Raw genomic sequence first — 20,440 nt, 5'->3', positions numbered from 1 at the left:
CCGAAAAAATGTCACTTTGGGTTGGTTGAGGCTAAATATTTAGGCTATCTAGTGGTCCGGGGTATGGTGAGACCACAGTGTTCTAAAATAGATGCCATTGTGAATTGGCCCTGTTCGATACCCAAGAGGCAAGTTCAGGCCTTTCTTGGATTAGCGGGTTACTATCGCCGGTTTGTACCCCGGTTTTCCGAGAGAGCTACGCCCATGACAAACCTCACAAAGAAGGGTCGACCTAATTGAATGGTATGGGATGAATTATCTGAGGCTGCATTCAGTGACTTGTAAATTCTTACCTTTCATTCTCTAGACGGACGCTTCAGACACAGAACTTGGAGCCGTGCTGAGCCAAAGCGTCGATGGAGTTGAACACCCCATTATGTACCTGAGCCAGAAACTATTGGATTGGGAAACTAGGTATGCGGCAGTGGAGCGGGAGGCTTTGGCTATTAAATGGGCGATTACTCGGCTGAGATATTTCCTCTTGGGGTGTGAATTCACTCTTGTGACAGATCATGCGCCCTTACAGTGGATGGCCTTGCACAGGGAGTCCAATCCACCCTTAATAGATACAGACGCAAACCAAATGTATGTGTATACTGTAAAATATTAACAATAAGATCAACTCACTACTGAAAACAGTAAATATAGGAGACAGTCAGGATTGAATCGGGGACTCTTGATTATAAGTCGGCAAATCTTACCGCTACACCACGGAAGCTGTTGTATCATCCTTGAACCTTTTATGAAAGTGTTTCTTTGATTTTTGGACTTCAGGCGTCAGACATTCTATAGTTTATGCCTACATTTTGCAACATTTATTACTAAAATATGAAAAAGTTTCTGTTTTAACAATGTGTTTACACAGATTACTGTAGAAACGGAACACACATGAATTGCATGTGTTCCAAATGATCTATTATTTCCAGTCTAAAACTCCAGCAGTTCACTCCCAGATAATCAAACAAGGCATGAGCTGAGAGAACTTTGTGCATGTTCTGTGGTGGTGGGGGATGGAATAGCAGGCTGCTTGCTGCTTGTCTTAATCGGTACATTTACAGGACAAAAGACGCGAATGGATTTAAGGTGGGCCGGATTTACAAGTTTTCTCGTAGGCTCTGGTAATTGTAGTGTTAACCCATCAGCAGGACCAGAATCTGCTCCTTTGGACAAGGAGGAACAGGATGAGCAATGCCAGAGCCTTACAAAATGATCTTCAGCAGGCCACTGGTGTGAATGTCTGTGACCAAACAATCAGAAACAGACTTCATGAGGGTGGCCTGAGGGTCTGATGTCCTCTAGTGGGCCCTGTGCTCACTGCTTGGCAGCGGACAGCTTGATTGGGATTTGCCATAGAATACCAGAATTGGCAGGTCCGCCACTGGTGCACCACAGATAAGAGCAGGTTCACCATGAGCACATGTGACAGACGTGAAATGTCTGGAGAAGCCATGGAGAACATTATGCTGCCTGTAACCTTGTTCAGCATGACTGGTTTGGTGGTGGGTCAGTGATGGTCTGGGTAGGCATATCCATGGAGGGACGCACAGACCTCTACAGGCTAGACAACGGCACCTTGACTGCCATTAGGTATCAAGATGAAATCCTTGGACCCATTGTCAGACCGTATGCTGGTGCAGTGGGTCCTGGGTTCCTCCTGGTACATGACAACGTCTGGCCTCATGTCGCGAGACTATGCAGGCAGTTCCTGGAGGATGAAGGAATTGATACCACTGACTGACTCCCACACTCACCTGACCTAAATCCAATAGAACACATCTGGGACATTTTGTTCTGGTCCATCTGACACTGCCAGGTTGCACCTCAGACTGTCCAGGAGCTCACTGATGCTCTGGTCCAGATCTGGGAGGAGATCCCCCAGGACACCATCCGTCGTCTCATTAGGAGCATGCCACCCCTAACATTATCAGGCATGTATACAAGCACGTGGGAGGTATACTGAGTACGATTTGGAGTTGCTGCAATGATATTTCAGCAAAATAGACTAGCCTGCTGCATCATTTTTTCACTTTGATTTTCAGGGTGTCTTTGAATTCAGCCCACTGTAGGTTGGTAATTTTTATTTCCGTTATATGATGTGGAATCCCTTCCCTAACACAGATCAGTCAATATCAGTATAAATATCCAGCATAATTTTTTTCCCATTGAGATCTGAAGTATTTTCAAAGTGTTCCTTTAATTTTTTTGAGCTGTTATATTATATATACAGTATATATACTATACAGTATATATATACTGTATAGTATATACACTGTATATATATACTGTATAGTATATACACTGTATATATATATATATATATATATATATATATATATATATATATATATATATATATATACTGTCAGACACATGCATGTTTTTTCACCCTCTTCTACAGATCACTGGCATCAGCCTCCACATTCCTGTTCTGGCCACGCCCTCCTACTGACCTCACTTCTGCCATTCCCCTCAAGGACCTACCTCTTCCTGCACACCACCTATAAAAGCCAAGAACCTCTCCTCTCCAGGTAGCTCTATTCAGACTCAGTCCTTTGTGATTACTAAATTATTTGTTTTGCTGCATTTATCTGTTGCAAGTGGATCCCCAATCCTTTTCCTCTCTGTTCTCTCCTTATTAAAGTGACATAGTCAGCAGGATCGTACTTTGTGATGACGGAGGAGCATTACCTAAACTGTATCCTTAGCAACCTAACAACAAAGCTGCAGCTGTTAAGGTGTAGATGGCCAAATCAGATGCACGGATTGAAGCATGTTTGGCCCTGCAACAAGATCAGACTAGGACACCCTCCTAGGTACTTGGCCTGCTGTCAGATGATGAAGACACTGAAACCTATATTCTTATTCTTGAGAGGACAGCCAACCGGAACCGATAGCCACGAATCAAGTAAGGAAACATCCTTGCGCCGTTCTTGAAGGGTAAGGTGCAGTGGCATTATTATGACATCATTGAGGAAGGCACTACTGACACTGATAAGCTCAGGGTTGAAGTCCTCAAGAGGTTTGGCATCTCCAAGGACCAGCAGGTGAGGCAGTGGCATGAATGATGCTTCAACCCAGAGCAGTCGATTTGCTTTCGGGATCTGGGTCGACTGGGCAGTGGCCAAGGTCAGAAGTAAACAATGCCCTCCAGCGACGCCCTCATAAATGGCTTACCTGATTCCCTTGCCCAGCCGGTCCATAGGCAGGCGTTTAAAAACATGGAGGCCCTGATCAAGGTCATTGAGCGGCATAGGGTCCCAGTCTGAGATATCCAAAAGGCCTGCATGCTAAGTCCGATAGACACAAAGCGCCCCTACTTCAAGTGCAGGGATCCAAGACACATGGTGATGGCTTGTCCCTTACTCAGAGAGCCGATGGACAGCAGCTGGGCCCAAGGAGAGAGGTACTGTGTACTCGTTAACCTTCTGTCTCTTCCCCATATAGGAGTAGCAATAGTTAATGGGCACAAAGTGTCTGCTCTATTTGATTCAGGGAGTAACATTTCTATTGTTGCTCACCGACTTGTGTTACTGCAACAGTGGCTCAATAAAAAGACCAATATAACCTGTATTTATGGGAAAATATGGCACAGCCACCTGTGTCATTAGCATTGGGGATATCCTCCGAAGCCCCCCAATGGTTGTCATGCCTAACCTGCTGGACACCATGATATTAGGTCACGACTGGTCAAAAACAAAGCCGGTAACCAAACAGCTGCTCCATCTTTACAGTTAGACCTAATTATGGAAGCGGAGAACGCGCCCTAAGACTGCCTCCATGCCATGTTTACTACAGGTGTCTAAAGCTGACGTGGCGCTTAACTCCGTGTCGACGTCCTTGTCATTTGACAGAGGATTGTCGTGGCCCAATGCCACTCCCATAGAGGGCAGCCTTGATCTGCTTGCTACCATGCACTTCCAATTCAAAGAAATGTCGGGCTCCTTTAAATGGGAATAGTGGAACATCGATTACTTGAAGAATGCTACTAATTTTTTGATTAACAATGATCTCCTCTATTGGGTTGCAGAGCAGGAGGGGAAGGTGTAGTCCCGACTCCTAGTCCCACGGACCTTCCAGTGGGAGGTTTGCGAGCTGGCGCACACCCACCTCCTCTTAAATCACAGGCTGTTGTTTATCCCACCTGTTATTATCTTGAAGCTGTTACCCATAATCCCTGCTGTGGGGCATCCAGTAAATTTTGTCTTGATGCAAACCTTAAATTACTTGATAACCAAAAAATAAGGTGTATAATTATACCAAGAGATAAAATGAGACCATCCACCTGGGATATCTGTAATAGAAATGTACTTCAAATCAAAACAAAAAATATATCACTAGTTCAGAAAGAAGCATGCCGTTTAAAATGCTGCTTATTGAACATTTGCTCTTTTGTCAGTAAAGCTATTTTGGTAAATGATATTATATTAAGTACCTAAATCTGGTTAGATTTAATTATAACTTACAAAGTTGAAATTCAAAGTTTAAATACTACTCCATTAAATGAAGTTATTTCTGATCGCTACTTAATTACATTTGATTTAGTCCTGTCTTTGCCAATGCACTCACAGATTAAAACAAAGACAGTGCAACATAGATTGTAATTCTGCTTCAAAATGTATAGATACTTTGAGCAAGTCAAGGGTAATTGAGGAAATCCATTTAGATCAGTTAACATCAAATGCAAATGTGGGAAACAATTTAGATCAGCTAACATCACATTATAATGTGACCTTGAGAGATGCTCTGGATGCAGTGGCTCCCCTTAAAACAAAAGTGATCAAAGCACATAGAAACTCTCCCTGGTTTAATAAAAACACTCAAGCTCTTAAAAAATCTGTCAAAAACTGGAGTGCAGATGGAGAACAACAAAGCTACATGTCTTTCAAATTGCATGGACAGAGAGTGTTAAAAATATAAAAAAGCTCTCTTTAAAGCTTGCTCAGAATACAATTCTACCATAATAGATAGCAATAATAAAAATCCTCGGGTATTGTTTAGAACAGTGGCTAAATTAACAATTGGGAATTCAGATATACAGTGCAAAAAACCAACAGATATTAGCAGTACAGACTTTATGAACTTCTTCAATAAAAAAATTAAAAATATAAGATCCCAGATCTCATCACAGTAAAAACCGTATACTAGCTTAGCAGACCCTGTCTCATACTGCATTCAGCACTTTAGTAATTTAATCCTGTAACTGAGCAGGAAGTCTTAACTTTAATTTCTAAAATGAAGCCCACTACTTATTCCCTAGATCCAGTGCCAACAAAACTAGTAAAAAATGCAATGGATGTTCTTGCAGCACCTATTCTAAACATTAGCAATAGTTCATTATTTCGTGGCACAGTACCTGATCCACTAAAAGTGTCAGTCATTAAACCATTACTTAAAAACTCAGACCTAGACCCACACATACTTAATAATTATAGACCTATTTCAAATTCACCTTTTGCCTATAAAATACTAGAAAAAGTAGTCGCCAATCAGCTTCAGTCACACCTTATGCATTACTTGAGAAATTCCAGTCTGGTTTCTGCACTGGTCATAGTACAGACACGGCACTAACCCGGGTTGTAAATGAAATTCTGATATCCTCTGATGAAGGAAACTCCACTGTAATTATGTTGTTAGACTTAAGCGCAGCATTTGACACCACTGACCACTGTGCTCACTTGGTTTAGTTCTTATTTATCAAATCGATTCCAATATGTACAGAAATGTACTGACAGTACTCCATCATTATACACAGAAGCTCAATATGGTGTCCAGCAGGGCCCAGTAATGGGCTCTTTACTGTTTTCAATTTACATGCTTCCACTTGGATCAATCATTAAGAAACATAATGTTAATTTTCGCTCATATGCAGATGACACCCAGTTATACCTTTCATTTAGATCAAATGAAGTTTCCCCGATGTTGTCTATAATTAGTTGTTTTAGTGAATAAAAGGAGTGGATGGATGAGAACTACCTATCGTTAAACACCAATAAAACAGAGATATTAATTGTTGGAGGGAATGACGCTGATCACAACACTATTTTGTCATCATTTACCTCAGTTTAATGAATCAACCCACAACCTAGGCGTTATCTTTGACTCTAGCATGTCATTTAAAGCGTACATAAAAAAGTTGTCCAAATCATGTTTCTTCCATCTTAAAAATGTTGGGAAATTAAGGTGTTTTCTAAATAAGCAGGATTCTGAGAAATTAATTAATGCAATTATTTCTAGTAGGATTGAGTACTGCAATGCTGTGAACAGTTTATTGCCAGAGGTATCTGTCAAAATGTCAATCAAAGATGATTGATGACTTGATGGCCCTGCCCCTTTCCTCTGATTGGTGGATATAAATGATGTGCCACGCCCCCTATCGATTGATTGGTGATTTACAGCCTGTCCTGTCTTGCACAGACCATTAGTATTGGCAGTCCAGTCCAATTTATCATCCAGCTGCTCTCCCAGGTATTTTTAGGTCTGCAAGGTCTGCACACAGTCACCTTTGATGATTACGGGGTCCATGAGGTGCCTGGTCCTCCTAAAATCCACCATCAGCTCCTTGGTTTTGCTGTAGGTTCAGTTGTAGGTGGTTTGAGTCGCACCATTTAACAAGTCCTTAATTAGGTTCCTATACTCCTCCTTCTGTCCACACTTGATGCAGCCCGAGATAGCAGTGTTGTCAGCGAACTTTTGCACGTGGCAGGACTCTCAGTTGTATTGGAAGTCCAATGTATAAGTATCCCGCTGAGTGAGTCCCTGTGCGCGGTTGCGTGTATGAACAGGCATATGCCTGTGAGGCCCTGAACACACGCAGCCACTCCTTAGGTCAGACACACTTTTTGTGCTTTTTAACTTTTGAAGGTAATGCGTGTAAAGCATGAGATAACTAGTTCGATATAAGCCTTCTAAAAATCACACAGAGGTACATAGTATACAGCAATTCCCTTTTAATCTCCTTATTACAAAGACGGCTTTTAAAAAAATACCGTTCTTTTGGGTGTATAGGTGTTTAGATATAAGCCTTCGGCAGAACACCGACCCATTACACAGCTGTCCGCTTAAAATGGGGGCCAAAGGACACACATTTGCTAAAAGAAATCGCTGTCCTTATTTTAAAGTCCACTTTCAAAAAACGCCCTGCTCCTTTCTGTATAAAAAATAAGCGTTCAGCTGGACCCCGATCCACTATGCTGCTTGTCATTAATACTGAAAGATGACTCCGATTATTGTCAAAAGACAAAATGGTGCGTCTTCATTATCTTATTAGAACAATGTTTTCTTTTTGTTTTATTTTATGAAAAGGACTAAATGAAATATAATTTTTGTTAATACAGACTATTCTTCCGAGAGTCCCAACAATCAAGATCACGGTGCGTCATATTATTGATTATTATACGCGTCAAACGAGAATGCTATAAAAAACGTATGGCTGAATCCTTAAATTTTACCCGTAGGTCAATATTTCCAAGTTGATTCTCTGATCTATTACTCAAAAACCAGTAAGTCCCTGGGGGTTTAAGATCCAAAATCATCTTAGGTTATTGCTATTTATTATGCTTAGTACCATCTCTCTGTGTGTAGTAGCGGGAGTGTGCTCATGTGTATAATATAAGTTGTAGTAATTTATTTACTTTTATCTATCTATCTATCTATCTATCTATCTATCTATCTATCTATCTATCTATCTATCTATCTATCTATCTATTGTGGAGAACACACCCCCAAACACAGACAGACTGACACCAGGATGTCCAAAGCACACTCCTTTATTTTATTTTTCCAATGCACCACAGTGCCTTCTCTCACCAACTCTCTTACCTTTCTTCTTCTTTTTTCTTTCTCTCTCTCTCGACCTCCTTCCTCCTCCTCACAAGCTTCGTCTCCTTCTTCCCAACTCTGGCTCCTACTGTAAGGAGGCGGCCCCTTTTATCATGACCCGGATGAGCCCCAGGTGCTCCCCTTTGACGTCACCTCCTGGTGTGGCGGAAGTGTCAGGAAAGCACCTGGAAGCCCTCCGGGTGACCTTGGTTTTACTTCCGACAGCACTTCCTGGTGTGGCGAAAGTGCTGTCATCCAAGCTTCTCTCACTGTCCGGGGGCCCCCTGGTGGTGGCCATGTCCTCTCATAAAGAGCGTCCCAGCTGTGTCCCTGTGGCCCCCAAATAGCTCCGGGTGGCTGTCCTCTAGTGGCCGAGGAAAAGTATTGTCCAACTTGGGGACTATCCAGGTGTCCCGGCCGGGCAGTGTCCCCGGTCATCTGTGACACTATGTGTATGACAATTAATGTACAAATTCATATTACTGAAGTAAGCAATATTAGTTTTTTCTGTTACCAAAATTGGCATTCCAATCAATTAAGTTTTGTCTCGGCGTTTGAAAATTCAACCAGGGCCTCTCTTCTGAGAATATTCAGGAGTGGTTTAAAAGTGCAGGCAGGTTGTGCATTAGCTCTGATATAACAAGATGTCAGTATTCTGAACTACTTACAGAAGGGCCCGCTTGTTAAATGCGTACTTGTTCTAAACAGGCTTATGCAGTAGCCGGTGATTCTCTGCAGGGGACCACCTGTTTTTAAAAGACTGAGATAACGAAACATTTTTGCTTTATAAACTCTCATTTGGACAACCGAGTGGAGCCAGACTGACTGAAGCCTGAACATGGTCCGGAAGCTTATATCGATGCGAGTGCTTAATAGAAATACTGCAAATGTGTTTTCATTCATTTCGCTAAATGAAATGTAAATATTTTAATACAGACTAGTCACCCTAAAGTCCGGATGATTTTTAGACGTATCAAGTGTATTGTTGAATAATTGGGTAAATGATTATCATGATACTAGCCATGTGCGCCCAACTACTTTGCACGTGTTAAAGTTGTCTGTGAAGGGCTCTCTGTTTAAACGTGGCTGCCAGGTGTAAACTGGGCCCTTTGTCGCACAGCATTATGATTTTTTTATAAGGGAAACAAAATTACAAAAGAAAACCCTTGAACATTGATTCGATAGGAATGGCCTACTTGGAATCACTATCCGAATAGTAATTATGTGGAGGTGTAGGAGCATTTTCGTTTTCACAATGCTATCATTTCCTCTCATGATGTCTTCTCAACCTCAACTTTAAAATAAGGACAGCGATTTCTTTTAGTAAATGTGTGTCCTTTGGTCCCCATTTTAAACGGACAGCTGTGTAATGGGTCGGTGTCTGGCTGAAGGATTATATCTAAACACCTATGCACCAAAAAAAACTATTTTTTTAAAAGCCGTCTTTGTAATAAGCAGATCGCTTTAAGCAGGTGTGTGCCCATCTTTAAGATCGGTTTATAGTGACCGCCAGAAGATATGACCTGATATTAAAAGACCTATGTGTGAACTGGCTGTTGTATCAGCAAAATGTTTGATCAGGGCACACAGCTGTAGCCACTGAAGTGTGAATCGCCCCTTATGGCCTCTCGCGTCCGGAGCTGAAAAAATGACCGTAGTATTCGTGGAGTGGCGAAGAGTGCTTAAAATGCTTTTTCTGCTGCCAGAATGGCTGAGTGGTTAAGGCATTGGACTTAAGATCCAATGGGCAAATGCCTGCATGGGTTCAATCCCCACTTCTGGTAGCTTGTTATTGAAGCATGCCCTGTTCACTCTGTGAGTGTGTCTGGGTACAATTTCTCACTTTTAGGAAGTTAAGCGAAATGCTTCTGTAATGTGGATCCTTAACTCAGCTGAAAATACATAAATGTACTTGATTATTTAAAATGTGAGGTATTTGATAGAAAAGGGTTTGTTTTTGATAGATTTTTTATATAAATTATAATTATAAAGCAAAGGATAGATTTTTTATACATGATTTAAAAGGGGATTGCTGTATACTATTTACCTCTGTGTGATTTTTAAAAGGCTGATATTGAACTAGTTATCTCTTGCTTTACACGCTTTACCTAAAATCCTTTACCTTCAAAAGTTAAAAAGCACAAAACGTGCGTCTGAGCTAAGGAGGGGCTACGTGTGTTCAGGGCCTCACACAGCTGGGTGCCCTTCAGCTTTGTGCTATACAGGCATATGCCTGCTCGTACACAGTGACTTACCCAGCCGGATATATACATTGAACTTCCAATACAACTCGAAGTCCTGCCAAGTGCAAAAGTTCGCTGACGACATTGCTATCGTGAACTGCATCAGGAGTGGGCAAGAGGAGGAATATAGGAACCTAATCAAGGACTTTGTTAAATGGTGCGTCTCAAACCACCTACAACTGAACACCAGCAAAACCAAGGAGCTGGTGGTGGATTTTAGGAGGACCAGGCCCCTCATGGACCCGGTGATCATCAGAGGTGACTGTGTGCAGAGGGTGTAGACCTATAAATACCTGGGAGAGCAGCTGGATGATGAATTAGACTGGACTACCAATACTGATGCTCTGTGCAAGAGAGGACAGTGCCGACAATACTTTCTTAGAAGGCTGGAGTCCTTCAACATCTGCAATAAGATGCTGCAGATGTTCTATCAGACGGTTGTGGTGAGTGCCCTCTTCTACGCGGTGGTGTGCTGGGGAGGCAGAATAAAGAAGTGGGACGTCACACGCCTTGACAAATTGGTGAGGAAGGCAGGCTCTATTGTAGACACGGAGCTGGACAGTTTGACATCTGTGGCAGAGCGACAGGTGCTGAGCAGGCTCCTGTCAATCATGGAGAATCCACTGCATCCACTAAACAGTATCGTCTCCAGACAGAGGAGCAGCTTCAGCGACAGACTGAGGAGATCGTTCCTCCCCCACACCATGCGACTCTTCAGTTCCACGTGGTAAACGTTAACATTATACAAAGTTATTGCCTGTTATACCTGCATTTTTATCACTCTTTAATGTAATATTGTTTTGTATGCTGCTGCTGGAGTATGTGAATAATTTTGTATCTGTTCACGACCAGAGACTCGGTATACGAACAAGAAAGTTTTCCTTTTCGTTTGTGTGCGCCGATGATTTCTGTACGTGTTCAGTCTCTCCCTGTGTATTCCCTGTGCAGCGAGAGAGACAGAGACAGACACACACCCACACCCACATGAGAGAGAGACACACACACACACACACAGGCGCGCGAGAGAGACACACGCATGCATGCACGCACACGCACGTGAGAGAGACACACACACGAGAGAGAGACGGCTGGATGCGTAAGGCCGAGAAGGCAGTTAAAGAATGCACCAGGCTTGTTTTTAAAGAGACAGATCCGAGCATTGTTTAAACCTCATTGTATTTAATCAATACTTTTTTTCTTTTGGATTTTAACCTCCACATCACTTCTGTTTACAGCAATCGATTCATAGCGTGCATTGTTGCAATGGTACTTTTCTTGGTGGTTTATTAAATTACTGATTTTTCAAATGTTCATTTTTTTCCCTGTGCTTAAAACTCATTAAAAAAAAAGTGTTTTTAGCAAAAGGTTCGTAGCGCTATAGCGCAAACTCTTGCAGTGTTACGTTTTCTCTGTTGTTCAAAGGTTTTTTCAGTGTTATTCAAGGTTTTTACATTTAGTTTACTATTACGCTGTGTATTCTATTGTGTAGTTAACTACATTTGTACTTAAAAAGTAAAAAAAAATATTTACATACAGTTTGCACGTTCTGGAATGGATTAATTGTATTTACATACAATCCTATGGGGAAAATTACTTCGGTTCACAACCAAATCGGTTTACGACCAGATTTTTGGAATGAATTATGGTCGTGAACCGAGGTTCCACTGTATCTATCTATCTACCTACCTACTTAGCAACCTACCTGTCAGCTTCAAGAGACATGCACTTGGCTGCTCTCTGCACACTGAGATATTATCGCAGGGGCTGTCACTTCCTTTCCTTGAAAGGTGAAGGCTTTTTCATCGCAGAGCCTGTCAGTTTGCCTTTCTGTGAGATAAAAAAATCAGCTGCTAGAAGCTTGCCTTTCTGTGAGAGAGAGAGATGAGAAACCTGATTCACAGCTGTGGGTGTTAAAAGTGCCTTTCTGCGAGAGGATTTTTTGTGAGATGGAAAAGGCTGATTGACTGCAGGACCTGTAAACGTTTTTAAAGGAAATTATAAAGCAAAGGTTAGACAGATATTTTAATCTCATGATAATATTAAAATAATAGATAGATTCGGGCATGATCCAACACAGTATATGCAGGAACATGTCTGGACATGTCGATCAGGCCTTGGGCTCATGGCAAGTTCGTTCTTTTGATATAAAGGGCCTCGGGAGAAGGGGCAGGGAGGGGATTGCCAAACAACAAACAGGTGTTGACAGACTGAGGGGCAGCATCCGTCAAAATGCTCTTGACACAAACCCTGAGCCAATCAGGAGGGTGGGGGTGAGATTAAGGCGGGGTCAACACCTATCAAACTGCTCTTGACACAAACTCAGGCCAATCAGTTGGAGGGGGTGGGGACAGACTGTAATTCACCAATCAACCGACATGAGGGCAGGGTGCATCATTTAAATCCACCAATCAGCGGAAAGGGGACGCGACCATCAAGTCATCAATCATCTTTGACTGACATTTTGACAGATACCTCCTGCCTATATACTACTGCCGTGTTCACTGGATGTTCAAACTGTTCTTTATACAGCCTCCAGTTAATCCAAACTGCTGCTGCAAGAATTATTACAAGAACAAGAAAATAAGAACACATCACTCCAGTTCTCAAATCCTTACACTGGCTTCCAGGTAAGTTTAGGGAAGATTTCAAAATCCTCCTTTAAACATATAAAGCATTAAATGGCCAAGGTCCGGCTTACTTGTCTTAACTCATGACGACTTACATATTAAGATTGCAAGATGCTGGTCTGCTAATGATTCCAAGAATTAATAAAATAACAGTGGGAGGTCAAGCTTTTAGTTACAGGGCCCATAAACTGTGGAATTATCTGCCTGCTAGTATAAGAGATGCCAATTCAGTCTCAGCTTTTAAATCCCAGTTGAAGATTCACTTCTTCAGTTTAGCATATATTGACTAGAGCTGCTGATTAACTGTACAGACTGCATCTCTGTTATCAGTCATTAGCACTAAAACATAAGTAACATGATAGTTCAAACTTGTTACTAACCCTCATCTATTCTGTATCGCTTCTCAGTACTCAAATATGGCACTTGGTGCCATGGCCCACCTGCCAAGTTGTTTTGACTGCCTAAGGTAAAGTCATCCCTGATGGAAGATCACAGGAATCGTGGGGTAGAGGGGTTCTTTCATCGGATTGGCTGGCCCAGTGCTGTTTCAGTTGTGGAATGGCCAAATGGGGGAGGCAGCTTGATGGCTGAGGTTTCCAGGACTCTGAACAAATCCAAATCATATTATGTGATATCATCTACTGTTAAATTCTGCTCCATACTTGTAAATGTTTTATTTTTTATACTGTATTGAGGATTTGTTCGGTTCTGTGTTTTTTATTGTATTAACCCCCTTCTTTTTGACACCCACTGCACTCCAAACTACCTGAAAATGGGTCTCTTTTTGAACTGAAGGTTTCTTCCATTTTTTCCCTACAAGGAATTTTTGGGAGTTTTTCCTTGTCTTCTTAGAGAGTCAAGGCTTGGGGGTCTGTCAGGAGGCAGGGCCTGTTAAAGCCCATTATGGTGGTACTTGTGTGATTTTGGGCTATACAAAAAAAAACTGTATTGTATTGTATTGTAATTGACATACCATTTGAACGCATCGGGATAGACCTTGTGGACTCCTTGAACCCTTTGTGAAAGGACATAAATACTTAATCTTAATCCTTATTGATTATAGAATCTGATTTCCGGAGGCTGTGCTCCTGCGCTCAGCCCACTGAAAGACTATCGCACAGGAATTGTTAAAGGACTTTGAGCGAGTTGGCATCCTCTCATGGACCAGTGGACACCTTTAACTTCAGAAACGTTGAAGGAGGTGACAAAGTTACTGAGAATGAAGTGTCTGAAAACCTTGGTATACCACCCTCAGACCGATGGTTTGGTCGAGACATTTAATCAATCTTTCAAACAGATGTTGCGCAAGGAGGTCAGTGAGGATAGAAGGAACTGGGACCAGTTACTTCCCCTTTTTTATTTGCCTACCAGGAAGTACCATAGGCCTCCATGGGTTTCTCCCCATTTGAAATGTTGTACGGATGGCAGCCTTGCGGGATAGTGGGTATCCTAAAGGAAGGCAGGGAGAAGGAGGCCCTCCCATCTACAAATATCTTAGGAGTATATAGCATAATTAAGAAATAGATTGGAAAAAATATGAATATTAAAACAACACACGGAGAAAGCTTAAGCAGCACAGGCCTGTGTTACGATTGTGGCATGACCCTCCGGCAATTCTGCCCGGAAGACTGAGTCAAGGTCCTCGTTCCCATTTTCCACTCTAAATTGCTGGCTCATTGGCAGGGCCCCTACAAAGTTAAGGAGAGGAAGGGGCTTGTCAACTATTTGGTGAAACAACTGAATCACTAGCAGAGCTAACAGATATACCAGGTTAATCTGCTTAAACCGTGAACGGATAGGGAACCTGATCCCACCTCTGGTCGGCACTGTTCCCTATTTGCTCAGAAAATCAATTTTAACCCCTAATTTGACATCCTCACAATGACAGGACCTTATCAAGTCAATCCTGGAAGTGGTGAGCAAAACATCTGGACGACCTCTCTGACTGAGCATGAAACCTTGACTGAACCCGGGGTGATAATCAGGGAACGCACATACTGCCTTCCTGAGGCAAAGCGTGCGGATGTGGAGCTGAAGATCAGGTGTATGCTGGACCTAGGGTCTTTGAAGAAAGCCATAGTCCCTGTTGCTAAGCTGGATGGAAGTTGGAGATTTTGCAATGACTTCCGCCAGCTTAATCAAGTCTCCCAATTTGATGCCTAACCGACGCCACGAGTCAATGACCTGCTCGAACAGTTCGGAAAGTCACAATTTTTGACAATACTTGACATGACAAAAGGGTAATGGCAAATTCCTTTGATGGAGTCCATGAAAGTAAAGACTGTATTTAGCACCCCTAGTGGACACTGGCAGTATCATGTCCTTGCATCTGGCATACATGGGGCCCCTTCAACCTTCCAGCATCTGGCACCATAACACCTACAGTGTTGTCTACCTGGATGACATGGTCATTTATTCCAACACATGGGAAGAATATCAACAGCATGTCAAGGCGGTGCTTCAAACACTAGTAGAAGCTGGCCTGCAGATCAACCTGAAGAAATGTTTTTCGGGCTGACCAAAGCCAAATATTTGGGCTACTTAGTGGGTAGAGGCACCATCAGACCACAGTGTTCCAAGGTTCATTGCATAATAAATCGTCTCCATCCGAAGACCAAATGTTCGAGGTAAGATCCCTGTAAGGGGATGCAAAAGTGCATACACCTGGCAAGCCCCAATAAGGACGGAAAATGTGTTTGAAGTCTTTGTATTGTTTGGTAGATACTGTATCTTGAAGACAGCTGTAAATTTTATTCTACTTAGGGAGTCAAAGTCAAGACCAAAAGGAGAATGGACACTCAAGAGACTTGGCTGGCTAAACTAAATAAGACCATCATTATGCAAAGAAATTCAGGACTGTTATCATCTGCAGGTTTGTTCTGTGACTGTACTGTTAGTGGTTCACAGGCTAAACGCTAATGCCACAATTTACACAATAGGCATAAAGCAGACTAATCAAAATTTTTAGGTTATAGAAGTGAAATATCTATGACAGTATTACTTTACGAGTTGGTGAAGATAAACATACTTTCCTTCAAAACATAAGAATCACTCACCGGATGGGCTTGATATTCACGATTGTACAGGTCTTGGCAATTGTTGAAGATGTACTCATAAGTAGAATTAAGGCAAGCTTTGACACAGTCCCTGACCACCTGGCTGGCTCGTGGAGGACTCTGCAGCTCCTGAACCTGTTTCACCATAAAAATATAATCTGATGTCACTGTTGGTAGTCAGAAAAAAGTTCATAAATCAGCTAATTTATGTGTCTTTGAACAATTGTATATAGCTGGCTATATCTCAAGTAGGTGTGTAAAAATGAAACAACTACTACCACAAAACTATGAAAAATATAAAAATCCGCTTACTGGGATAATGACCAAAAGATAAAGTAAGCAGAACCTGAAAAGGGTATATATATATATATATATATATATATATATATATATATATATATATATATATATATATATATATATATATATATATATATATAATTCCACTTATTTTAAATAAAATAAAGACAATCTTTGTGTAGGATTGAGCGGAGAGCCTTTGATATGATTATGCAGACATTGCCCTGTATATGTAAACACAGCTGTTAATTTCAGGAAAAAAAAGATTCAAATTGATTTCTGTCATAGTTGCACTTAAAAAGTAAAACATTTTCAGAGAGTGCAGTATCTACTGACTTAAGATCATCTTTAACATATCACAGATGTTTTTTTGAGTCTTTATCAGTTAAACAGCTGTTTTAAGCCATCACTACACAAGATTAGCCTTTTTAAGTTGTGATTGGTGACAATGTCATGATTTCAGATGACAATATTCATCCTACAAGGTTTATGGGTCTGATGTCTTTGGACCATCTGACATGATCATTTTGTCTTTTGAATGTGTTTTCATTATTACCATAGTCACTGGTTTAATGGTAATTTTGCAGATTTACTCAGGTTAGACGATTGCCCACCAATTTTGTTTTCTTCCATTATCCTTGATTCTATGCATCATTTGTTGTGAAACACCACTTCTAACTATGTCTTCTTTTATCTTACTTTTGGCCTTATAACCTCCAATTTGGTGTGTGTCTCCTCAGCACAATGTCAATTGCCTCCACACCAAGTCTTATTTTAACTAAGCACTCACCTTCCTTTCATTCCAAGACACTGCACATCCACCTGATCATCCTCCTCTCTGTCCTTTTCAGTTTTACTTTATATTCCACTTTCACTGGCCATGTCTCACTCCAGCAAAATATTTATGCTTACACAGCTTTCATATACTTTACACTTCACTGCCTGTAAGACACCTTGCGGGATAGTGGGTATCCTAAAGGAAGGCTGGGAGGAGGAGGCCCTCCCATCTACAAATATCTTGGGAGTATATAGCATAATTAAGCAAAAGATTGGAAAAAATTCCAATACTAAAACAACACATAGAGAAAGCTTAAGCAGCACAGGCCTGTGTTACGATTGTGGCATGACCCTCTGGGAATTCTGCCTGGAAGACAGAGTCAAGGTCCTCGTTCCCATTTCTCACTCCAAATTGCTGGATTCACTGCCTATAAGACACCTTTAGAAGTCAGAATGGTGGATAGATTCCAAAATTCCTTCCATGCACCTCTCACCTTGGCTGTCATTGCTGTGCCCACAGATCCATCCACTCACCATATTAACTTCCCTACATTTTCCAATAAAACTCCATTATGTCTATCTAAATTTAAACTTACCACATTCTCCACTTTGTTACACATTTTCTAAAAACAAAAGGTAGCACTTATTGCCTGCACACTACCCATCACGTAAGCGCATGATTTTACACATGCTTCATGCAAACTATGCATTGATTTGAGTTTATTCCAACCACTTTTTCCACTCAAGTTGCATGGCCAAGTACCTACCTCCTCCACATCTCCTTCCCCTTTATCTACAGCTATCACCTAGGTCTTTCAAGTACTTCCAAAATAGGTTTCCATTTCAGTACTTTCTTTTGTATTTGTTTTTTTAAGCCACCAAGTAAGATGGCTGAAATACAAGTGCTCCTACGGCAATCCTTCACGTACTTCTCTGTCCACCAGTTCCATCACTATCACAAAAAGTAATGGATTGAAAATGGATCTTTGGTGTATCCCTCCTCCTTCATCTCAAAACTACCTCTATGCCAACCTGCTGCCCTGAACACTGTTCATGCTTCCTATTACATTGATATCATAACAGGCAAATAATCATTCACCTATACTTTACCTTCACAATGCCTACACAGCCACCGCTCAAGCCCTACTGATACATTCCTTCTCCAGATCTACAAACACATTCTGCAGGTCCAATTTTTGCCAGATGCTTTTCCTGCCTTGGATTAATAACAAAAACTGCATCTGTTGTTTTATCCCCAGGCATTAAATCATATTGCATTTCAATAACTTCCACTGATCCCTGACTCTTTTCTCTTGAACTCTTGACCGCATTCATTACCTTATCAAGAAGCTTGATTGTACAGTATGACACACATCTCAATGGGTCAGCCATTCATTTGTATATTAGAATGAGCCCACTTTATTTCCATTCTTCAGGAATTCCCTCCATTGCACATACTAGCATGGCTCAGATCTGTCAAACATCTTTATAATTTATAATACTACTCCATTTGGGCCCTTTGCTTTACCTATCTTCATCTTTTTAAATACTTCTACAACTTTCTCTTTCAAACATTTACAGCTCAAACTTTCATTTTTCTCACATAATTGCCGTATTTGTTCTCCTCACTCAACAACTTCTTCTTATACTTTTTACAGGTATCTTTATTCCCATTACAATTATTCATAATAGTCTTTTCATCATTTACTGTATGTTCCTTTTGCCTGTGGCTTCATTATCCTAAACACGTCCATTTACTTCCTCATTTGGCAGCTCACTTGAAAACTCCTAAGTCTTAGCTTCTTGTGTCCTCTCCTCTGACTTTCTAACAATTTGTGTTGCTGGCTTATAAATCATCCTGTCTCTTCCTTCCGTTCTGCCACTCCTTACACCAGTGGTTTTCAAACTTCATGTAAGGGTCCCCAAACACAGGCCATAATATTTACCTTCCTGTACTTTTGCTACAGTCTTGTTTGCTTGTTTTTGAAATTACATTTATTTACAAAGATATATTTACTAGTAGTTCTATTAAGCTGCCTTTGTTTTTAAAGTATCAGCACAACTAACAGGCCATTTCAAAAACAGCCCAAAAATTTTTATTAAATAAAAGTTATTACTGTTAGTGCCAAAATTGCTTAATCATAACACACAAGTTGGTATTTTTAGGGATAAATAATGACTAGTACATACTAAAATATAAAATATATTACTGCAGACATTTTTGATAATAGCCAAAGTTGCACACTACTCATTGTGTTTACATGTTACTTTTTAATTTGAACTTAAAATGATTAATTATTTCTGATAAAAATCTGAAGTAATTTTTAAATTGCAGAATTGGATGCTGCAGATATTTTTCCTTAAATTAATCACAGAAGTGACTTTGTTATCCTCTCAATTGAGCACTGGGGGGTCTTCATCAACAAGATTAACACAAGCAAATTCATTTTCTCTCCATATACAAGAGTCAGGTCTGCATAAAAGATAAACGCATTGTGCCATGCAGTGGTGATTTGCCATCATGTTAAAACACTGAAGTTCTTGTTGGGTCATTACAAAAAGCCCATTCCCTTTCTAACAAAAGGTCAGTAGCAGTAATGTCCTGTAGTGCACATATAAATGTGAATGACAACTAAAACTTGCATTGCATTGCGTATATGGGGAGTCCACATGAATTGTATCTGTATAAATTTTAATGCCAGGTGTCACTACACTGATCAGCCACAACATTAGCACCACCAGCTTAATATTGTGTAAGTCCCCCTTGTGCTACCAAAACAGCTCTAACTCATCCAGGAATTGACTTCACAAGACCTCTGAAGGTGTCATGTGCTAACTTGTACAAAGACATTAGCAGCAGATCCTTTAAATTCAGTAAGTTGTGAGGTAAAGGTAAAGTAACATCCACATGAATGTCATGTCGCAATGATTCACAAAAGAACACTGCCCAGATCATCACATTGCTTCTGCCAGCTTGCCTTCTTCCCACAGTGCATCCTGCTGACATCTCTTTCCCCAGTAAATGATGTACATACACCCAACCATCCACATTATCTGAAAGACAATATGATTCATCAGACCGGGTCACCTTTTTCCATCGCTGAATGGTCCAGTTCTGACAGCCACATATCCATTGTAGGCCGTTTTTAGCAGTAAAAAGGGATCAGCATGGGCACTTTGATCGGTCTTGCTGTTACACAGTCCCATATTCAGCAACTTGCAATACACTGCGTGTTCTGACACCAGCATTACGTTTTTCAGCAACTTGTGCTACAGTTGCTCTTCAATGCAATTGGGCCAGACGTGCTCGTCTTCACTCGCCACATGCATCAATGAGCCTTGGGCACCCATGGCCCTGTCCCCAGTTTACTGGTTGACCTTCCTTGGACCACTTTTTGTATGTATTAACCACTCTATACCAGGAACACCTCAAAAGACCTACTGTTTTGGAGATACTCTTGTCTCTTGTTAATGTCACTTAGATACTTATGTTTGCCTATTTTTCCTACTTCTAACACAATACCATCAAGAACCGAATATTCACTTTCTGCCAAATATATCTCACACCTAGACAGGTGCCATTATAACGAGACAATCAATGCTATTCACTTTAATAATA

At 41.0% G+C, this 20,440-nt stretch overlaps 1 protein-coding gene and 1 non-coding gene across 2 annotated transcripts in view; one reads left to right on the top strand and one right to left on the bottom strand.

Annotated features, from left to right (window-relative positions):
• LOC120532052 (protein unc-13 homolog B-like) overlaps window positions 1–20,440 on the bottom strand; it is an 812,076-nt gene that overhangs the window by 239,528 nt on the left and 552,108 nt on the right. The window contains exon 25 of the mRNA XM_039757963.1: window positions 15,745–15,879. Within this exon, the coding sequence (XP_039613897.1) occupies window positions 15,745–15,879 (135 nt within the window). The remainder of the gene's footprint in view (window positions 1–15,744; window positions 15,880–20,440) is intronic.
• Window positions 9,520–9,602, top strand: trnal-uaa. Its single transcript has one exon. It is a non-coding gene; the product is annotated as a tRNA-Leu (tRNA).

The sequence above is a fragment of the Polypterus senegalus genome, chromosome 7 (genome assembly GCF_016835505.1).
Source record: "Polypterus senegalus isolate Bchr_013 chromosome 7, ASM1683550v1, whole genome shotgun sequence".
Classification (NCBI taxonomy): domain Eukaryota; kingdom Metazoa; phylum Chordata; class Cladistia; order Polypteriformes; family Polypteridae; genus Polypterus; species Polypterus senegalus.
The sequence above is the reverse complement of the archived record's forward strand: the minus strand, read 5'-3'. Positions and strand labels throughout refer to the sequence as shown.